General features: G+C 37.9%; 1 protein-coding gene across 1 annotated transcript; it reads left to right on the top strand.

The window, feature by feature from the left end:
- The first annotated feature begins 1,533 nt into the window (after window positions 1-1,533).
- On the top strand, window positions 1,534-23,460 carry LOC115919744. Its single transcript, XM_030973831.1, has 7 exons — window positions 1,534-1,865; window positions 12,182-12,451; window positions 14,244-14,300; window positions 15,368-15,508; window positions 19,843-19,974; window positions 20,333-20,399; window positions 21,170-23,460. Exons 2-7 carry the CDS (start codon window positions 12,182-12,184, stop codon window positions 21,364-21,366), a joined length of 864 nt encoding a protein of 287 aa, XP_030829691.1. The 5' UTR covers window positions 1,534-1,865; the 3' UTR covers window positions 21,367-23,460.

The following is a 23,460-nucleotide window of genomic DNA, read 5'->3' as shown; positions in this document are numbered from 1 at the left end:
AATTGACACGATTCGTTCCTGCATGATCTACCAGCAGGATATATTACATCACCAAAATAAAGCAAGATTACACGAGACTTATAATGTTCAACTTGTGTACGTTTTGTGAAAGGGAAAAGGGTATGCATGCAAGGGATTGATGCATCCATTCCACCTCCCTGATCTAACCAGGGAAGTGTCTTATACCTCTCTGATCTAACGTACTAGATGCTTGCAGTGGATGCTACACTGGATGCAATAGATGATATTCTGGTAGACAGGCCAGCCCTACTGTTATAAAATGCTCACACCATACCTTGCCGTGTAAACAATATTAACCCTAAAAAGACCGGGCTATTTGAGGTATTAGTACGGCCGGGGGGGGGGGCATTATGGCCCCCCTTAAGATCTCGGCCGCAAAGCGGCCGATCGCCGCGAAAATTTGCACGCATGTCAAGTGAAGTGTATAGAATAATATGATTATTTCATTATTTTGACAAATTCACTCATTTACATATTAATGGTAATTTATGCTAATAAAGTCATACAAATCACATTTTTTTACCCATAAATCATATATTATTTATATTTAAGCATTCTTTTTCACTACATATATTCATTAGACCATTCTGAATAATAATACGACAATTTTGTTTGGAAGAGCCAGATTATTCCTTATGTTTTCCCTTGTTTTAATAATTTCTTATGTATTGTTTTTTTTAACTGATGTATTTCATTGTTTTTGTTGTTTCATTTCATTTCTTACTACAATTCAACTATTTTGACTCCCAAAACAACCACCTAAACTTTAAACAAGACCCAATAACCCATGTTTGATCTGTTTTTAGGAAAAATGACCTTTCCATATGTCTTGTACACAAATCACGAAAATGAGCGATTTTCGGACTGACATGCAAAGACAAAAGGTCACGTGACCTTGTAACCGTAGGTCCGATTTTCCAAAAAAAATATTTTAAAAGTTGCGCAAGACTCGAAAGAAAAAAGTCAGCGAGCGGCGGGGCGCCATCCATATGCGTTCCCAAGCAATCGGAAAAAATCATGGAGGGGGGGGGGGGGGGGGGGGGGGGGGGGGGGGGGGGGGGGAGGGCATAATGCCCCCCGGCCTTATTAGGGTTAAAATGTGGTGTATGGGTGACCGCATGATCAGCATTCACTACTTACCTAGGCCTATCAAAGGCGACTTTAGATATTTTTTCCAACCAGAAAAAAATGATAGGGCCTCAAGTTTGTAGATTTCGCCAGCAGTGATCCTTTTCAGGACATGAATTATGCATGTGGCGTCTCTTTTACGTTTCTCGCGATGGTTGGGATCAAACACAAAATATGTAATCATGATGATTATAAATTCTTTCTATAATTCAATTCAATTTAATTCATATTTATTTCATTTCCAACAAAGATATTCCAAAACAAAGATATTCCTTTTTTTTTTCATACATAATTCATTTTTTCTGGTAACTATATACAAATACACTTTGCACATAATAAAATTATTACTAAACATATTCTTAATTTTCCGATGCAGACTATATTTCCAACAGGAAAAACAAATCCTTTTAAGGCTTCAGAATGTAAATAACCAGTATGTAATGCCTTTTTTGTCATGGTATATCACTATAATGACGTATAACCTTTGGTACCGTGAAATTGTATAGACGCGATTCTGGCTAATCCGAACAAAAGTGTTGTGCTGTCAGTTTGCGCTGCTACACAGCCTACAGTACTCTCACTACACTGTACTGCATGCTTATTGTTATTATTTTGTCAACAGTGTTCATGCTGCGTGTACTGTACAGTCATTATACATATCGAGAAGAACTGGGATTTCTAAGCTTTACAAGTACTTGATCACCGTTTACTGTCAGGTAAGTCAGACAATGTCATACATTACATGGTTTTAGAATTGTTTATGTTAAATGGATGATGACTGCTGGAAGTCATCACGAGAAAATACCGTGTTAACATTGGTTAACGCGTCGACACTGCAAAAAGATACGAACTACTTGTATTTTACACTGTAATATATACAATACTATACTGTCGACTATGTGACAGTGATTCTATAGGTGTTATTTTATGTGACACAAGAGCCTTCATCTCCATTGCTTTTTATTCACGAAACTATTGTCTTGTATTACCCATGCACATCATGTACATTGTAGTAATCTACTATGTGTAGTACTAGTAGTGCAGTGCATGTGCTTGTTGTATGATTCTGGACGTGTGGCTTGTAACGGAACATTGAGATCAATGCAGGCATATGCTCTTGTCTTTGTTATTGTTTGGTACTACAACCATTGACCCTAAGTCCCTAACCAACCATCACTCATCATACACTATTATATTGCCAGGTGTATATCAGGGTATATTGTACATACCTTATATAAAGATATAAATATATATTATAAACAACAGTATAATCTTGAACTTTTTTTGTTCATGATGATGATATGTGCCCGTTGTTGTTGAGACCTAAAGATGAGCTTTGATAACGTGTGAAAAGGGAAGTGAATTTCATCTTGACCGTTTTGCAAATGAAAATAATGTCTAACAGACGTGAAATTTGATTTCACATTTTTTAAAACCAAATATATAATGTTGATACATACAATATACATGAGTTATCAATACGAGGTATATACCAGTCCACTTAGAATCAGACGGTCTCCATCAGTTACCTTCAGAAAGGCCTTAGAAACAGGTTTTTTTTGCAGTTTGTAGTTGTACGCCTGTTTTTTCTAATTATATGTACACTGTCGCTCATAAAGTTGGAATATTTTTGTTTTTCCCCAATTTATGGAATTATTTTAAAAATAATTTTAAAATAATGGATCTAGATAATAGTATACATTCTCAGAATTTATTGAACAATAATTTGACAATGTGTGTTTTGCGTGACTGCTAAAGCATGTGTATGCTTCTGCATATCAACTAGGGAACCTATACGCACTTATAAGTCATAAATGACAGTAAAGAGGATTAATGCCCCACAAAAGGGCACTAATATGAGTTTGAGTTTATCAACAACAAAAATAATAACAAGTAAAACATAATGTATCAAGCATGACATTACATAAAATATAACAATATAACACAAGATCGATAACATTACACATGAATAATATAAATATTGTTTTACAAAGTATGTCGTATACAAATGGAATAAAATGTTATGTGTACACTTTTGTTGTTAAAGGGGGTACAAGAAGTTAGCACAAGTGCTAGTCGAGTCTGGTTCCCTGTCTTTGGCAAGAATTTTAAAACTATTTTTTTTTTTTTTTTTTTTTATTTTTTTATTTTTACTATACTACATTATATACATGTAACATAAACTATATAAGTAAACAAAGAAATAGAATAGTCCTTTAGAAGTATTCCTTACTTAATATACATGGAAGTCAAATGTGTGTTGACTTCCGTTAGTTCCGTATCAATACCAAACATACAGTAAATAAAAAATATATCATTATCTAGTGATCTTTTTAGAAATTTTCTAATCTGAGATTTCTTTTTGCCATTTTAAGAAGTCTTAACTTTTGTTTAACTCAAAGTATTTAGATGTTTCGTTAACCCCTTCCGAAAAGCATTTTTAGATCGTATTCCTCTTAAATCGTATGGTATACTATTCCATATTTTCACGCCCATAAATGATATTGAAAATTGACCTTGTGTGGTTTTGCATTTAGGCAGATATAGTTGTCTTTGTTCTTTGCCCCTTGTGCCATATCTGTGCTCTATTACCTGACAGTATTCAATTAAGGAGTGAGGAAGATTGCCATTTAATAAGTCATAGATGAAGGTTGAGACAGATAGGAAATGAAGGTTGTAAATATTTAAAACTTTTATCTTTTGGAACAAGGGTTCCGAATGGGTACCTCTTGGGCTAAAAGTTATCGCTCTCATTGCCATTTTCTGGGTAAGGAAAATACAATTCAAGTTGGTTTTGTATGTGTTCCCCATACTTCAATTCCATACAAAATATGTGGCTGGATTAACGCTTTGTATAATAGCACTAAAATGTTCTGTGGGACATAATGCCTTTTTCAGGTGGCTGTCCAGACAAACCCTCTAGGGTTTTTATACAGCAACCTAATTCCTATTTGTTTGTTTTTACTGTCAATATTGTACTATGTTAATCATATTTATGTAAAAGTAATATTTTGATGTCATCGTTTTTGTTTTTTTTTACTATGGAATTAAATAAATACTGAACTGAACTGAACTGAACATAATGCCTTATTCTGAACAAAATTCCGACTTTTGAACGAATATTTCGATTTACCATTTTTATATGTTCAATCCATGTGAGATGCTTATCAATTTGTAGTCCTACAAAAGATGCCTTATCTACTTCAAGTAATTTAGATCCAGATATTTCAAGAGCACCTTTTACTTGGACAGATCTCCTTTTGCCCTTTATTATCATATAATTTGATTTGCTTAGATTAATTGTGACTTTGTTGGCATAACACCATAGCACATCGACACGGTTTTGATCCTTGGGCCTCACAGTTACGAGGCCATTGCTTTGTCACTGAACCATGACTGTACGCAGCGGGGGTCTAGGGTAGGGGGCAGTTTCCATAAATAAAAAATAATTAAAAAATGCAATAAATTTTCAATAATTTATTGCATTTTACCCCGGTTCCCAACATAAAAAAATCTTCTGTGTGCCCATGCCTTGAGCCATAATGCATGGCCGTCCAGAGGATTTGTTTATTTTGGGGACCGGGGTAAAATGCATTTTCTGTGATTATTTTATTTTTTGGAAACTGCCCCCTACCCTAGACCCCCGCTGCGTACAGTCATGGTTCAGTGGCAAAGCAATGGCCTCGTAACTGTGAGGCCCCAGGATCAAAACCGTGTCGATATGCTATATTAGTGCCCTTTTGTGGGGCATTAATCCTCATTACCAGTGGCGTAGACAGGTTCGTACACCTGGGGGGGATGACTGGGCTGTCAACGCTAGTGAGGGCGCGAAGCGCCCGAGCGAGGGAGCGAAGCGACCGAGCGGGGGGAGGGTGTGGGAGGGGGTGTCCCCCTCGCACGGTAGGGAGCTTTTGCAATTTTGAACTTGAAATCGTGCAATCTGATGCATACTTAATGAGGTAAAATAACACACATAAGCGTGCACACACACACACACATACTCACACACACACACACACACACACACACTGACACATAGTATTGCATATTGAACCACACTACGTATTTATTTATCTCTGTGAATTTTGCTGTTACACCTCTTCAGAAAAAAAACCAATGTCAACTGTGTACACGCAGGTATAGTCTTTGTTGTCTTGATAGGGGTATGTGGTTATGAATGAAAACAGCCTCTGTGGCCATTTGTGAATAGAACACATAAACAACAAACAAATAACGATTAAACTTTGAACAATATGTCTGTTCATTATAAAGCATAATGAGTACGTACATACTATGCTTTTTTTACCTCAAAGAAACAGGCATAGTATCCATAGATGGATATTGGCTGGCGGCTCATTAACATACAGATACAAAAAACATAAACAGTATCACTATGATACTGCTTTGTAAGTTTGTGAAGAAATCGGAACCATAACGGCATTGCATGATCGTTTCAAATTAGGGCATTATTTACTTCTATTTGATCTCAGTCTTATAATAGTAATAGTAATAATAATAATAATAATAATAATAATGATAATAATAATAATAATAATAATACAAATAAAAAATAATACAAATACAAATAATAATGCTTATACTAATAGGTTCCTTTTATCTCGCATTTCAAGACAGGGTAAATTCACACTGCGCTTTACATGAAACAAACTTCTTTAAACATTTCAAACTTATGTCTTCATGCATCAATCAACATACTTTAAATGAATACAAAACAAAGTGCATCTTAAATAAAACAAAAATAAATAAATAGTTAACAATACAGAAAAGATGTAGCTGCTGCAAGCTTAACAACAAACTAATGTATACCAGTCAGTCCTGATATCAGTATTTAGTGTAACAATAGTCATATAGTGGGAGCATGAAGTTGAACAATTCATGATTATACATAATTATATATGTTTGTTTGAATAATACTTGTTATAAAGATAGTAGTATGGTACTCTCTGTCACGAATTATTATGTATACTGTTGTATCACATTCATTTTCTATTCTGTTTTAGAATTGGCTTTCACCGTGTGAATGCGGCTAACAATAAACACAATTACAATAATGATGAGGATTATTATTATCATCATCATAATTATTATTATTATTAATATCATAATTGTTATCATTATTATTATTACTATTATTATCATCATTATGACTTATTAAGAAAGCAAATATCATTCCCCAAAACCTGGGGGATGATTGTACATGCCATCCCCCCCCCACACCTTGTGAGGTGGGGGGGGGGGGATGCATCCCCCTCATCCCCCGTTGTCTACGCCCCTGCTCATTACTGTCATTAATGACTTAAGTGCGTGGGTCCCCTAGTTGATAAGCATATATAGTAGCATACACATGCTTTAGCAGTCACGCAAAACGCACATTAGCAAATTATTATTTAATACAATCTGAGAATGTATACTATTATGTAAATCTATTATTTTTAAATTATTTTAAAAATAATTCCATAAATTGGGGTAAAACAAAAATATTCCAACTTTATGAGCGACAGTGTATTTATGTAATTTTTATTTTCATTCACTGTAAGCGCTTTGGGCCTTTTGGGAAAAGCGCGGTATAAGTAATAATAATAATATATAATATTATACATGTACTTTATTGTTCACGTATTGGCTTGTGTTAGACTGAAATGCCGAGTCGAAAGTTCGGTTTATAAACATTTTATGGCTTATTGTTATTGGCCTTACGTCTCCGTCGAGAGCATTTGATTCGATATCACACGCACACGAAATTGAAATAATATACTGCAGGCAGGGAGGTGGGAGGGAAGGTCAGGATTACAGTCGTCAGATGACTCCATTCGATTATAAACTGAATTCAGGGCGGAGGCAGAGGAGACGAACGTATTTGCATTTATCTTGTTTCTCATGTAGCCCTTGAAAATCAATACTCAACGATGGTAACTCAACAGTATTATGTACAATAATGTTTCGGTTATTTACATTTGAATGATAATATTCATGTTTATTGACTTACACTAATAGTTTGCAATAGTGAGCAATCCAAACTTAAATAAAATTGTAAGTATACACAAAGAACTAAATCATAAACAAAACTTAACGATTCGACAAAGATAAGACTTCTACATTTGTGGGATCCAGTGTCATGTAGCTTCAGATCTTGTAATATTATGTTAAATTGTATAACTGTTATGAGTAATGATTTCCAACTGTATAATTATGCTTCTGTTTTGTTTCTGTAGTGACTGAAGCTATGTATGCTTTGTTATGCATTTGTAAGTTTGATGACGAGATGTTTAACATGGAAAGGTGCGATTTGTTATCATATGTTTCATTTATGTCGAAGCAATGTTACTTTATTTAATAATAATATATAATATCAAAACAAGTAAAAAGGTTTTTTTTTGTTTTTTTTTGCTCAAGGGGGGGGGGGAGGGGTGTTGAGAAAAAAGGAGTGTTCACCCCCCCCCCCCCCCCTCACTGAGCGAAATATCGTTCGGCGCGATTTTTAACATTTCAACCTGGCTTGATAGACTTATTTATATAGGTCTGATGATAAAATTTTAACTACCACTAATCGAATCCTCCGAGTATACCAATCTTTGTATAGGACTACAGTGGCGGACCAAGGGTCCCTGACAATACTATTTGTGCATTTTAAGCGAGAAACTATTGTAAGCCTTTTTCAGTTATGACGCATTTACACGTAACCCCCCCCCCCCCCCCCTCCGCGGTTTTTTTTTTTTTTTTTTTTGCGGCGGTTGATCTCGTCATATCTGAAGCAAGTCTTAACCCTAATAAGGCCGGGGGGGCCATTATGGCCCCCCCCCCCTCCACAATTTTTCCGATTGCTCGGGAACGCATATGGATAGCGCCCCGCCGCTCGCTGACTTTTTTCTTTTGAGTCTTGCGCAACTTTTAAAATAATTTTTTTGAAAATCGGACCTACGGTTACAAGGTCACGTGACCTTTTGTCTTCGCATGTCAGCCTGAAAATCGCTCATTTTCGTGATTTGTGTACAAAACGTATGGCAAAGTCATTTTTCCTAAAAACAGATCAAACATGGGTTATTGGGTCTTGTCTAAAGTTTAGGTGGTTGTTTTGGGAGTCAGAATAGTTGAATTGTAGTAAAAGATGAAATAAAACAACAAAAACAATGAAATACATAAGTTAAAAAAACAAGAAAATACATAAGAAATTATCAAAACAAGGGATAACATAAGAAATAAGCTGGCCATTCCAAATTTTTTGTTGTATTATTATTCAGAATGGTCTAATTAATATATCTAGTGAAAAAGAATGCTTAAATATGAATAATATATGATTTATTGGTAAAAATGTAATTTTTATGACTTTATTTGCATAAATTACCATAAATATGCAAATGAGTAAATTTTTCAAAAAATTGAAATTATCATATTATTCTTTACACTTCACTTGACATGCGTGCAAATTTTCGCGGCGATCGGCCGCTTCGCGGCCGAGATCTTGAGGGGGGCCATAATGGCCCCCCCCCGGCCCTACTAAGACTTCAAATAGCCCGGCCTTATTAGGGTTAACTCGTAAGTGTGGGCCCCGGCAGCAAATTCAGACCCTTTCCCCCCCCCCCCCCCGAAACAAAACAAAAATAATGAGTAAAAAGGGATAAAAAGAAAACTGAGAGATGATCTTTCAGTTTAAGGAAGCTTGTTTTCCCATTGTTTATCTAATTTTATCGTGCACATGCGTGCTTGCTTCTCAGAGAAATAGAATGAATAGAATTGAATGAAGTTTCTCTCACCCGCGCGAAGCTTTGACATTTCCTTAAAATATTAGAGAAAGTAGACGATCGTTGATCCGTGCTCGACTCTTAATCTTGTCTGAATGAAGTTTTGACGTTTCATTAAATTATTAGAGAAAGAAGACGATTCGTTGTACCGTTTTCGACTCTTAATAAGCCCTAATTGTCTGAATTCAGTTTCCCCCTTTAGCGCGAAGCGCGGAAGTTTTTACGTTTTATTCAATTATTAGAGAAAGAAGACGATTCGTTGAACCGTGCTCGACTCTTAATTCCTGTCTGAATGAAGTTTCCCCCTCCCGCGCAAAGCGCGGAAGCTTTGACATTTCCTTTAATTATTAGAGAAAGCAGACGATTCGTTGTACCGTTCGCGACTCTTAACCCTAATTTGTCTGAATTTAGTTTCCCTCCTTCCGCGCGAAGCGTGGAAGCTTTGACGTTTCCTTAAATTACGAGAGAAAGCAAACGATTTGTTTTACTGTTCTCGACTCTTTATCCTTATCTTTATTAAGATTTTCCCCCTCCCGCGCGAATCGCGTAAGCTTTGACGTTTCCTTAAATTATTAGATAAAGAAGTCGATTCGTTGTACCGTTCTCGACTCGTCTAAATGAAGTTTTCCCCTCCCGCGCGAAGCGTGAAATTTTTGCCGTTTCATCAAAATATAGAGAAAAGAAGACGATTCGTCGTATCGTTGTTGAATCTTATTCCTTGTTTGAATTTAGTTTCCCAAATTGTTTTAAACCTCTGATTTCTTTAGCTGATATTATAGGAAAGTGAAACTTCGAAAAAATACAAGTATTGTAGTTGTAGTCTCTCTTGAAGTCGTCACAGCGGATAAAAAGTCACAGCTCGTAGGGAAAAAAACTTGTCGGCCAACCGACAATACATCACACCGACCTCAAACTTCTGCATTGATATAGTACACGAGGATCGAGCAAGAATACCGACACTGCTGACCCGACACAGCAACATAATTATTTACCCGTGTCTTTCTTGATCTTTCTATATCGAGGGGGAAACTTCATTTAGACGAGTCGAGAAAGGTACAACGAATCGTCTTCTTTATCTAAAAATTCAAGGAAACGTCTAAGCTTCCACGCTTCGCGCGAGAGGGGCAAACTGAATTCAGACAAATAGGGTATATTAAGAGTCGAAAACGGTACAACGAATCGTCTGCTTTCTCTAATAATTTAAGGAAACGTCAAAGCTTCCGCGCTTTGCGCGAGAGGGGAAAACTAAATTCAGACAAATAGGGTATATTAAGAGTTGAGCACGGTTCAACGAATCGTCTACTTTCTCCAATAATAAAATGAAACGTCAAAATTTCTGCGCTTCGCGCGGGAGGGGGAAACTGAATCCAAACACGGATTAAGAGTCGAGCATGGTTCAACGAATCGATTACTTTCTCTAATAATTTAATGAAACGCCAAAATTCCGCGATTTGCGCGGGAGGGGGAGAAACTGAAATCACACAAATAGGGCTTATTAAGGGTTGAAAACGGTACAACAAATCGTCTGCTTTCTCTAATAATTTAAGGAAACGTCAAAGGGGAGAAACTGAATTCAGACATGGATTAAGAGTCGAGCACGGTTCAACGAATCGATTACTTTCTCTAATCATTTAATGAAACGCCAAAACTTCCGAGCTTCGCGCTAGAGGAGGAGAACTGAATTCAGATAAGGATTAAACAGTACACCGAATCGTCTGCTTTTCTCATAATTTAATGAAACGCCAAAATTTTTGCGCTTCGCGCGGGAAGGGATAAACTTCATTCAGACAAGGGTTAACAGTCGAGAACGGTACAATATATCGTCTTCTTTTCCTAATAATTTAAGGAAACGTCTAAGCTTTCGCGCTTCGCGCAGGAGACCTATCTCCCATCCCAAGTGATTCACTTGCTCACTACCACCCCTCCCTAAAGTAAGATCCTACCTCCGCGCCTGCATTAAAATATATAGCTATGTTGCTGACTAAGTTGACGAAATAATTCGTATATTTATGTCGTCGAGGAAAATGACCATTTGCGCATGCGCAAGTATTATAGATAATTCATAGGAAAAACAATTTAGCTTTCGGCCCCGGTTTATAGGGTTAAATTTTATATATTGTTACATTTAATTTTGTCGGTAATTGGTGGCTAGTTTTGTCGGTAATCGTTGGCCTCTACACCCCCCCCCCCCCCACACTGAAAAAGATCTAGCGACGCCCCTGGTCGCAACCCTTCCCCCCAACACCTCACCTTTGGAGACGCCCCTGATAGGGAGTAGTTGGTTATTAATGAAGCCCATTGTTGTTATACAGTCAGTAATTGGCTGTTTACTCACGGGGAGAAGAAGTACGACCATATCACACCAATCTGGAAAGAATTACACTGGCTGCCGGTTGAGTACATGATAAAGTTTAACTGCTGACATTTAAGGCTGTTCATGATCAGCTCCCAGGATATGTGGCTTCCCTGGTAGAAGAACAGTATTCTCGTCTGGGTTTACACCCCCCCCCCCCCACTCAGGGGTCGGAATGGTCGCATGCGTGTTGCCAAAATGTCCGGTAAAGGGGTACTTTTCGTGCGAAAAAGTCCGGCCCGAGAATTGTAAAAAAAAAAGGGTGTATTTGACTTTTTACCCGGAGATTTCTTTAAAAAGGGGGTGTTTTTTTCTTTTTTTCTCTCATCTCTTTGGACTCCTGAGAAGTTATTCCGAATTTAGGGGGGGGGGGGGTACATTGAGCATTTTTCCTGATTTAGGGGGGGGACTCCAAGGCAGGAAAAGCCCGCGAAAAGCCCGCGAAAAGCCCGCGAAAGGGGAGTTCGGAAATGTTGGCAGTCCTCAGATAGGGGGTGCTTTCAAAAAGAGGGAACGAGCATTATGCGTACCCTAAATAACACTGAGTGGAGGGGGGGTGGGGTTTACGCTCGTCTGGACGACTAGTTCTTCTGGTGTATGGTGATCGTGCCTTCTCTTCACTTGCTCCATGCCTCTGGAACTCACTCCCTCCTATTCTTCGCGACACCGACAATTGAGAAAGCTTTAAAGTCAGGCCTCTTTTCCGAGCAAAAATTTGTATTACATGGCTATTGGAGGAGCGGGCGCCTTTGAATGTTTGAAACAGACAATGACGCCAAACAACTCAAGCGCTGTAGATCATCATCGTCGTCATGAAGATACTGAAGTGTCTTCTGTTCCAAAAACAACAAGAGGATACCATCAGAGCGAAATGATTGTCAAAGTTATTTCGTAATTTTCTTTTTTTTTTTTTCAACAGATGGCTGCAGTTCAATACCCACCCAACGCGGTCGCACAGGTAGTCATGCATCAGGCTGGCGGCCATCCAGTCCAGGTTGGGGCCCACCAACCAGTTAATATCGTCGTGCAAAAGTCCAATAAATCAGATGGATACAATGCTAGGAGTGGAAAAATCACCGGTTGGATACAGCTCAGCTGTGCCATAGCCTCGTTCGTGATTGGTATTGTAGAGCCGCTTCTCGGCTCAGAAGTCAGCATAGTCGGTACAGGCATATGGAGCGGACTGTTTGTGAGTAGTGGCCGCTGGACACAAAACTACTTCAATGTTTATAAGCCCCCCCCCCCCCCCAAAAAAAAGGCCGAAATTGTTGATCGTGTAAATATTTGCTACTAAACGATCTGACTTTTCTTTTCAAGTAAAAACTGAAATAAATAATCGAATTATAGTGATGTATTTATAGATAATGTCTTTTAAGCTTCGTGTACTGATGAATAATTATGAACGCTTGGAGCCCTAAAGGTAATACAAAGTTTGGGACATTTTGAACATTTGGTTAATAGTGATTCTTTACAATTTTGATATATTTGGATGCCTTGCCCCTGTGGATGTTTTATAAGGACTAGAAAATTTAGCCCCTAAAACACTTCTGCTTTCGAGAAAAATTGAATATAAAAATTTACCGGTGCTCCCGGTAAATTTCAATAAATTTCAAATAGCGCCTCCGGCCGTACAATAGTATCTGCTACCATGAAAATCTCAGAATATGTAGATGTAATATGTAATTTCCAAATGGGAATAGCTAATCGGTCGATTTTAGTCAAGAAACACTGTTTTATAGCTTAATTAATATCATGACCTTGAGAGGGAGCTATACAAAATCAAGAGTGTATTATTTACAATTTCATAACTTTAGACTCGATTTCAACCACGAAAACGATCACTGAATATTGTAGGATCTCATATGCTTCCAATATGTTCATTTGAACCAAATTCATGACCCCATGCCAAAACTTTGTATGACTTTTAATGAAAAGGGTGCATAAAAAATGAATTTGAACGAGAAACATGTTAATTCGACTGAAGAAAATGCGAACTTGAATGCACGGATCATGAATTTGATTACCAAAGTTGCGATGTTGGCCGGGAAAACTTATATAATTAAATTTACAAAGATATCCATAATATGAATTTGTCATCCTGAATCCCCAATATCTTTTAAAAAAAATAAATAGTGAAAGTGGGTTCTAGGATAAAAACCCACTGGAAAATCCCCCCTTCCTTCCAATTACCAGCGGGACTATTACCCCCCCCCCCCTCCAGGACGGACAATTACTCCCCCCCCCCCCCAGGATAATTCCCAACGGGAAATTAACCCCTATAACAACCACCCACTTGGTTTATCACCCCCCCCCCCCCCCGAGGACAATACCCCCCCCCCTCCAAATTATCAAAACCAACTTATTAATTTTCAGGGGGTGTAATTGTTCTCGGGGATGGTTGTCCGTGGTTGTCCTTGAGAGGGGGTAATTTTCAGGGGGTGGGGGTGGGGGCAATTTTCCTGGGGTAAATGTCCTCGGGGGTGGTTGTATTTGGGTGGGGTATTGTACTTCGGGTTATTGTCCTGAAACGGTGATAGTGATATTACAAATTTTGAATGATTTTTTGATGTGGTTTATAACCACCAATGATTCGTCCCTTGTAACGTTTCCTAAAGAGTAGTCACAGAGAACTTGTAAAGAGGGGTATTCTCTCTTTTAATTCGGAATAGAAATGCATTGGCAAAGGCAAAAGTCTTGTGGAAAGTTTGAAATAGAAGGGTTTGAGCCGACTATCAATAGTACATCTATTTTTCCCGCCAACTGGCATTGTCAGGGACGAAACAAGCTAGCACACTTATTTCATTGTTGTGATGTTATCATTAATTATATTTTCTCTGATGTGCATACCTCTCCTTATAATGCTCTCACCTCCCCCCTCCCCCTCTCTCTCTCTCTTTCTCTCTCTCTCTCTCTCTCTCTCTATCTCTCTTTCTCTCTCGCTCCCCCACCCCTTTTTCTTAAATCTCTCCCCTCTCTTCCAGTTTTTTCTTCCAACCGGGATCCTTGGAATAGTTTCCAATAAGAAGAATACATGTGTGGTAAGTAATGCAACATCCATTCCGTTAGGGATCCACCTTAATGAATAACTAGTCCCATTTACAAGGGCCTATATAGGACTCAATTTTAAAATAAAATAAACACCTGTCATTGCATTACTATCCAGTCAATTTTCTCTTTTTGTTTTCCTTTGTTATATAATTACATTTTGAAATACGCAAGGATTACAATCTTATTCTACGCCTCCCCCCCCCCCCCTGTGACGCATATTTCATGTATGATATAAAAAGTTAATACACCGTCTTTGAGTCTTTGAAAGAAACTTCACCCCAAGAAATAATTTTACTTATTATGAGAGATTTATTATATTCTTGCCGAAGAGTAGGAATACATATCAATTTTTAGAAAACCTACACTATTTCTTTGAGGTGAGATTTCCTCTAACCCTCAATTGCCCGGGGGGCCCCCTAGACATTTTTCGCGATAAATTTTCAACGCAAAAAAATCTTGCCCTGAAATTTCATGACTTTTATCTTTCACATTACGCGCACATTTTAATACCCTATTAGCGAAAATGTGGGGTACGCGGTTGCAGAGATATAGCACATATTCGTGACCAACGTCACACAAAATGGCGGTTTCCAAGATCTTGTGTGTACAATGTATGGGTTTTACAAGAAGTGTTGTCTGCAGAATGTTTTTTTTCTGTTGAATAACAATAGATCATAAATTTGACTAACATTCTTGTAAAATACATGATGGGACCAAGTTTGCTCAAAATCGGTCAATAAATGGCTGAGATCGGGGTAGGGGCAAAATTAGCCCCTACCCCCTCCCCAGGCAAAATAGTCCGGGCTATATACTTTAATTTAGAGATCGCGCTTTCGTAATATTTTAATCCTTAGTTTATATTAATATCTTTAGGAGATTTTTTTAACTTGCTTCCGCTTATAAAGAAATGTTCATACTTTCAATGCCGGTTGAATCTAAATTATTTGGATATCTGTTATGGTTTTTATTTGTTAATATTGCTTTGTGTTTAACTTCATTATATTTGATATATTTTATTTTACAATTGTTTATTCATGTAACTTTCATTTGTTACTAGATCGTGGCTTACATGGTGATGTCTATCATATCTGCCATTGTCGGTTTTGTTGTATTTGCTATGGGCATCACATCTGCAGCAGTGAGTGCCAGTAATACCTGTAGCTTCATCGGGCTTTGGGGTTGTGGATACGCAGTCACGGTAAGTTTTTTTTTTGCATTGCAAATAAAAACCTTTTATACCAAGGTTCCGCTTGGGATAATATCCCAATGTTATCCCGTATAACCTTTTGGTATGACAGGTGACCGGGGTAAAAAAAACAAGCAGTAAAACCTGGGTAAATCCGTGGTAAAACCATATCCAAGACTATTAGGGATAACTCCATTTCCACTAAGTATTTTACAAAGTAACAACAATATAGTACGAGCTCATCAAACTATGCTAACATTTATTAGACACATGACAGCCTGAAAAGGGATCTTATTCCCTGTTTCAGAAATGTCTTGAATTTTAATATACAAAGAAGAAAAAATTAATGTAAATGCAGTTGGATCATCTAAAGTTTGGTATAACTTGATCCCCATTTAGGCCTTCATGTCTTAAACAGGAATATAATGTCTCAAATATTTGTAAATATTAAAAATCTCACCTTACATTCCTGTATCATTGGAAAATCATATTAGGGGCAATCTCTCCCTGTCCGCACATCACACACAGGGGCGTCGCTAGACCTTTTTCATTGGGGGGGGGGGGGGGGGGTGTAGAGGCCAACCAACGGTGTCGATTTGTATCCGTGGTTGGGGGGATGATAGGTGCCAAAATATTTTCGGCAGTGGATCAAAGCAACCAAGAGGTAGAAGCGTGTGGCAGGTTGCACCCCCTCCCTTACAAGTTATTAACTTTTTTCAAGTCACCCTCAATAAAGATAACATTTCAGAGAATATAGGACCAATGTGGGTCCCACATGGCTTGCAACTTGGGTAGTGAGCACGCGAAGCGTGCGAATCACTTACAGAGCGCGCGACCTAGGGGGATGGGTGCAGAGAGGGGGGTTTCCCCGTCCCACGCGAAGCGCGGAAGCTTTAATGTTTTATTAAATTATTAGAGAAAGAAGACGATTCGTTGTACCGTTCTCGACTCTTAATCCTTGTCTAAATTTAGTTTCTTTTGACGTTTCATTAAATTATTAGAGAAAGAAGACGATTCGTTGTACCGTTCTCGACTTTTAATCCTTGTTTGAATCAAGTTCCCCTTCCTCCGCGCGTAGCGCGGAATCTCTGACATTTCATTAAATTATTAAAGAAAGAAGACGATTCGTTGAACCATTTTTTACTCTTAATCCTTGTCTGAATTCAGTCCCCCCCCCCCTCTCCCGCGCGTAGCGCGGAAGCTTTATTGTTTCATTAAATTATTAGAGAAAGAAGACGATTCGTTGTACCGTTCTCGACTCTTAATCCTTGTCAAAATTCAGTTTCTTTTGACGTTTCATTAAATTATTAGGGAAAGAAGACGATTCGTTGTACCGTTGTCGAATCTTAATCCTTGTCTAAATTCAGTTTCTTTTGACGTTTCATTAAATTATTAGGGAAAGAAGACGATTCGTTGTACCGTTCTCGAATCTTAATCCTTGTCTAAATTCAGTTTCTTTTGAAGTTTCATTAAATTATTAGAGAAAGAAGACGATTCGTTGTACCGTTCTCGACTCTTAATCCTTGTCTGAATTCAGTTGGCGCACTGCATTTCTATAATGCTGTTGATTGAATAAATTGAATAAATTCATCAATTTCTGATGAAGCCGTATGAGCGAGAATTCCATTTATTCTTGTCTCATATACGGTTGTCTCATTTACATATGTTTTATGAAAATGAGATAATAAAATGTTATATTGATGGTCATCTTGCGAGTAATAACCATTAACTACTCTCATCGGGCTCTCATCATTGATTTTTCTCTTCATTTTTTTTTTGATGGTGAATTTTTTTTTGGGGGGATGATTGTACAGGCCACCCCCCCCCCACCTGAAATATTGGGGGGATATATCCCCCCATCCCCCCCCCCCCCCGGGATCGACACCCATGAGGCCAACGATTACCGACAAAACTAGCCACCAACTACCGACAAAATTAAATGTCCTAATATCTACAAATTTAACCCTATAAACCCGGGGCCGAAGGCTAAATTGTTTTTCCTATGGACTATCTATAGTAATTGCGTATGCGCAAATGATCATTTTCCTCGACGACATAAATATACCAATTATTTCGTCAACTTAGTCAACATCAAAGCTATATATTTAAATGCAGGTGCGGAGCTAGGATCTTATGCTAGGAAGGGGCGGTAGTGAACAAGCGAATCACTTAAAGAACGCGCGAAGCGCGCTCATTAGGGGGTGTCGGTGTTAGGCCTCCCGCACGAAGCGTGGAAGCTTAGACGTTTCCTTAAATTATTAGGAAAAGAAGACGATTTATTGTACCGATCTCGACTGTTAATCCTTGTCTGAATGATGTCCCCCTCCCTCCCGAGCGAAGCGTGAAAGCTTTGACGTTTTATTAAATTATTATAAAATGTAGACGATTTCCTGTACCTTTCTCGATGTTAATCCTTGTCTGAATTCAGTTTCTCCCCCTCCGGCGCAAAGCACGGAAGCTTTGACGTTTCATTAAATTATGAGAAAAAGCAGACGATTCGGTGTTCTGTTCTCGACTCTTAATCCTTATCTGAGTTCAGTTCTGCCCCTCCCGCGCGAAGCGCGAAAGCTTTGACGTTTCATTAAATTATTATAAAATGAAGACGATTTGCTGTACCTTTCTCGATGTTAATCCTTGTCTGAATTCAGTTTCTCCCCCTCCCGCGCAAAGCACGGAAGCTTTGACGTTTCATTAAATTATGAGAAAAAGCAGACGATTCGGTGTACTGTTCTCGACTCTTAATCCTTATCTGAATTCATCTTAATCCTTGTCTGAATTCAGTTTCTCCCCCTCCCGCGCGAAGTGCGGAAGCTTTGATGTACATTAAATTATGAGAAAAAGCAGACGATTCGGTGTACTGTTCTCGACTCTTAATCCGTATCTGAATTCAGCTTTACCCCCTCTCGCGCGAAGCGCGGAAGTTTTTACTTTTCATTAAATTATTAGAGAAAGTAGACGATTCGTTGAACCGTGTTCGAGTCTTAATCCTTGTCGGAATGAAATTTCCCCCTCCCGCGCAAAGCGCGGAAGCTTTGACTTTTCCTTAAATTATTAGAGAAATCAGACGATTCGTTGTACCGTTTTCGACTCTTAATCCTTGTCTGAATTAAGTTTCCCCCTTCCAGCACGAAAAGCTTAGACGCTTAATTTAATTATTATAGAAAGAAGACGATTCGTTGCACCGTTTTCGACTCTTATTAAGCTCTGTTTATCTGAATTTAGTTTTCCTCTCCCGCGTTTTTGCGTTTCATCAAAATATAGAGAAAGGAAAACGATTCGTTGTACTGTTCTCGACTCTTAATCCTTATCTAAATTCAGTCCCCCCCCCCCCCCCCCCTGCGCGAATCGCAGAAGCTTAGACGTTTCCTCAAATTTATTAGAGAACGAAAACGATTCGTTGATTCGTTATACCGTTCTCGACACGTCTTAATGAAGTTTTCCCCAACCGCGCAAAGCGCTGAAATTTTGGCGTTTCATCAAAATATAGAGAAAGGAAGACGATTCGTCGCACCGTTGTTGACTCTTAATCTTTGCTTGAATTAGTTTCCCCGAAAATTTTAAACCTCTGATTTCTTTAGCTGATATTATAAGAAAGTGAAACTGGCGAGAAAATACAAGTATTTTATTTGTAGTCACTCTCTAAGTCGTCACAGCGGATAAAAAGTCACAGTTCGTAGGGAAAAAAACTTGTCGGCCGACCGACAATATACATCTCACCGACTTCAAACTTCTGCATTGATATAGTAAACGAGGATCGAGCAAGAATACCGACACAGCTGACGCGACACAGCAACATTTTTACCCATGTCTTTCTTGCTTCCTTGACGAGACGACTCCACCCACAACCACCCCTTTCTTTTATTCCCACTCCTCCTTTCTCAGGCTCTTACCTCCCCCTCTCTCCTCTCTTCACACCCCGTTTCTTTTGTTTCCATTTTCTCTTTTCTTTCCCTTTCTTCCTTTTCTTTCTTTTCCTTTCTTTCCTCTTCTCCCTCTTTTTCTTTTTTCTCTTTCTTTCCTTTCTCTTTTCTTTCCTTTCTTTTCCTTTCTTTCTTTTATTTTTCCTTTTCTTTTCTTTCCCTTTCCCTCTCTTTTTTTCCCTCTCCCTTTTCTCTTTTTTCCCGACGGCAGCGCAATTTTACCGACAATATCCTGACAGGTGGAGGGGTGTCGCACCCCAAACCCCCCCCCCCCTTTGGCGACGCCCCTGTCCTGATCACACAGCCCTTCTTAGAGGGCTGGTGAGGTTCTATAAATTGTGTTCCCGTGTGAGACTTTAAGATGTTTCAATTTCTTATTTTTGGTATTCCCGATGAAATGTTGTATCTTCTTATTTTGTCCCTCAGAACGCCAAGGTGTCATTCGATTCTTTCCTAGCGATAACAGGACTTCTCGAGCTTGTTGTTGCGATCGTTGCAGCTTGTTACTGCTGTGCTGGGGTTTGTTGCGGACGAAAGGACACACCAACAAACACAATGGTGAGATATTAGATGAGGAAGAAAGTGTATAGACTATAGTGTAATACTGCAATTAGCGTAATTTTTTAAGTGAACAAGAATATCTAAAAGAAAGGTTTAATTTAACATACGGGTCGTTTTTTTAAAACGAAAAACATGGAATTGTTTTGTTCTATTTATTTTCATAATATTTTTTATTAGAATGGACAGCAAAGTGTATTTATTTTCCTTTCTATAGTAAAGTAAATACCTCATTGTTAAACAGATCAAAAATGTAACCCTGCCTATAATATAAGCAGATCTTCCTCTGTATTTATCAATGAGGACTCTATACTTAACACAATGTTAAATTGATGATTAATCCCTTTCCTATTGTTAGGTCTACCACTATCAGAACAATGCCACGCCCATGATGGTGATGGTCCCTGCACCTGGTCAGCAAGCTGGTAAGTTTATTTAACATTCTTTTTGAGAAAAAAATATATCTGGGCTGTTACTAGAGCAAAATATCATTCAGCAGAAACTAAACAAATTTGCGGATCGGATACAAATCATAAAGTATGATTATATTATTTAGGATAATATATAGTTACTTGATTTATGATTACTTTTAATACATGTATTACAGACATTGTGCCTTACTACTAAAGCACTGACCGGTCATACAATTATCATTTTAATGAAAAAATATATACAAAGAAGAGTGAGATTTTTGTTGTTGCAATCATAAGTCATAGATAAATAAAATCTTCACCATAATACTTTTATTCTGCAGCTTGCCCTTTCTTTGTGTGATTTCGTGTTATGGTTCAATTTTCATCATAAAATTGTGTGTCAACTTTAAGATGCTGAAGGCGTGAAAGATTGTTTTCGATAAGAAAGTAGAGAGAGTGAAAGCTACAGTTTTTTTAACTCGCTGGGCAAAATCTATAGAGATGTATTTCCGAGCTTTAAACGGATTATAGCAGTCATCAAAGGGGAAGCGATAAAAAGGGCTGCTATAGACATGTGGCCACTATGAAACGGTCGCAAGCGGCCATGTTTAAATTTTACTCAACTGTACACATCCGTGGTTACACGTGTACCGATGTTAATTTGGAGATAATCTATTTGCTAAATAATTTCTTAATTTGGTAGCTATAAGCAGGGAGTCGCTACGACAAGTTCGACTGTATTGGAATACCGATAAAATCTTTATTCTCTTTGTGTTTGCCAGGACAACCAATGTTATATCACCAGCCCCCACCAGTCAATCAACCCCTGGGAACTTATCCCGCTCCAGTGGCCTACCCCCACAGTGGACCTCAACCAGGACCAGGACCTCAACCAAATTACAACGTGGAAGCACAGGCCCCTCCCCTCTACAGCGAAGTAGGCCCTGACACTCAGACAGCACTGCCTGCCAAGATGTAAATGGAAGATGAGGTTTCAGCAAAATTTGAGGGCCTGGATCGAGGTCACGACACGTTACGAGAAATAAACGAAATTCATTGATAAAAACTGATAAAGCCTGATAAACACTGCAAGGAAATATATAAGCGGATCAGAATGGTAGAAGGAAGGCACAATAATTGGAATTCCCTGAAAATCTAAGATTCCTTAAAAAGTAGATGATAATTTACTTATTTGTTGTTCAAAGAGAGGCGCGGTAAATTCATTGTTTAGTCTTTTCCACTACCTGCCGCCTACGTACGTTTGTTAACTCTCTTTCAATCGCACATTTGAGCATGTTTGGAGTCTGGGCCTCAATGGTAAACACTTATTATAGATATTTGTCATTATTTAAAATGTATAATTCTTTCCAAATACTAAAATAGGATAAACTTGTTATTAATTCTACCATCATATGCTCTGAAAATGATGTCGGTAGACTGTATTTAACACAAAGGGATTTGGCTTTCAGAAGACAGTATTTAGTCAATAACTCGAAATGGCTGTAAGAAAAAAATCTCGATAAAAGACAGCCCTTCTATGGTTTACCATTGACATATAAACCAGAGGCAAAAGTACCCCTTTCAATATAGGAAAAGTGTACTTTTTTATTTCGAAAAGGTGCCCCTTTCATTTTTAAAATGTGCCCGTTTCACTTTGTCACGTGCGCAAATTTGTAGACGTCTTGGCTGAAGATACAGTGTACAGCTTTAGTTAACCCGCAGTCATCTTCTATAGCATAAGTTGGTTCCCTAATTCAAATAATGAAATACCTAACCCCAACCGTAAAGATTACCAACAAATCTTCGATCGTAATCCAAGTCTCTTTGCCTATAGCCTAGAGCAAAATTCGCTGCAGAAAATATCCAAATCACTTTAAAAGTCATGATTCGAATGTGTGTACATGTATTAAGAATTCATATATTTTCTCATTTTTATAGATAAACGTGATATATTCTGTGTTTGTGATGACTTGGTTTGTTTATGCTTAAATGAGGTCAAAGGGTAATTCTAGACAAGGTGAAGTTAATTTTAGGATCGTTCCTTTATCAATAGCATAGACAATATGTTGTAATCAATATGCACTTGCATTGTGTTTTTTGAAAGTCTTAATGCTTAAAACTGTTTTATTCTCTCTTTTTTTCTTTTCTTTCATTTTCTATTCATCACAAATAAAATACATTATGAAGTGCGCTAACTAGATGAATTCTATGGGAAATGAGTTTTAAAGGAATAAGCGAGTTCGTAATTAGGATTTGCGCATGGGCAGATAAGGGTCATTCGTACCCAAATTGTAAAACCATTGAGACGAATACTCGGATCGTGCTCATGACAGTTATGTAATCAGTATTCATGTATGCACCACCAGTACATTTATCTAATACACAGGTGGAAGTATTCTTCGCAAGAGGCAAACAAAAGGTTTTCATGAAGCACCTCCATCACTTCGGCAGTGATTATTCTAAAATGCACACGTGGAAAGTATCCATTGTGTCTAAGATCTCTGGATATTTCGGGGTCAAGCGGTCCAGAGCTATTTACGAACTCGCTCATTGGTTCCTGAATAAAAGGAAATCCTGCTTAGCGTTTACCGTAATACAATGCCAAAGTTATATAATATATGTATACATGTATTTAAATATATTATGTCTTTCTGTATAAAGTATATACATTTACTATATGCAAATGTAGTAGGAGAATAAATAAACTTTTAAGAGGTAAAGAGTGATGGGAAAAACGAAGTGAATTGATTCTTTATTTATTGGCAGGCCCTACATTTAGGCCTACTACAGAATTAACCTTACCTTTTTTTTTTTTTTTTTTTTTTTTTTTTGGGGGGGGGGGGGGTATTGTTTGTATTAAGTTTTATGAGGAACGGTGTTATGATAGCTACTCTGGCTACTACATGTATAATGTCTTTTATGTTTGTGAGAGTATGTAAAAAAATGACGAATTTGAATTAGGGCAAGATTGGTCTGCACATAGTCGAGTTACAAGCTGCATTTGCGCAAGCACGGAGTATTAATTTAGTGTATTTCGGGGAATGAAAATAAATATACCTTTCACTAACATAAA

Source organism: Strongylocentrotus purpuratus, unplaced genomic scaffold, assembly GCF_000002235.5.
Source record: "Strongylocentrotus purpuratus isolate Spur 01 unplaced genomic scaffold, Spur_5.0 spur5_scaffold_7, whole genome shotgun sequence".
NCBI lineage: Eukaryota > Metazoa > Echinodermata > Echinoidea > Camarodonta > Strongylocentrotidae > Strongylocentrotus > Strongylocentrotus purpuratus.
Note: the sequence above shows the minus strand (reverse complement) of the source record. Positions and strands in the feature narration are given on the sequence as shown.

Bases quoted from the DNA above. Each gene is read 5' to 3' on its own strand.
- LOC115919744 (XM_030973831.1), top strand. From the start codon at position 12,182: ATGGCTGCAGTTCAATACCCACCCAACGCGGTCGCACAGGTAGTCATG. The intron at 14,301-15,367 runs GTAAGTAATGCA...ATTTGTTACTAG, and splicing joins ATAAGAAGAATACATGTGTG to ATCGTGGCTTACATGGTGAT. The intron at 19,975-20,332 runs GTGAGATATTAG...TCCTATTGTTAG, and splicing joins ACACACCAACAAACACAATG to GTCTACCACTATCAGAACAA.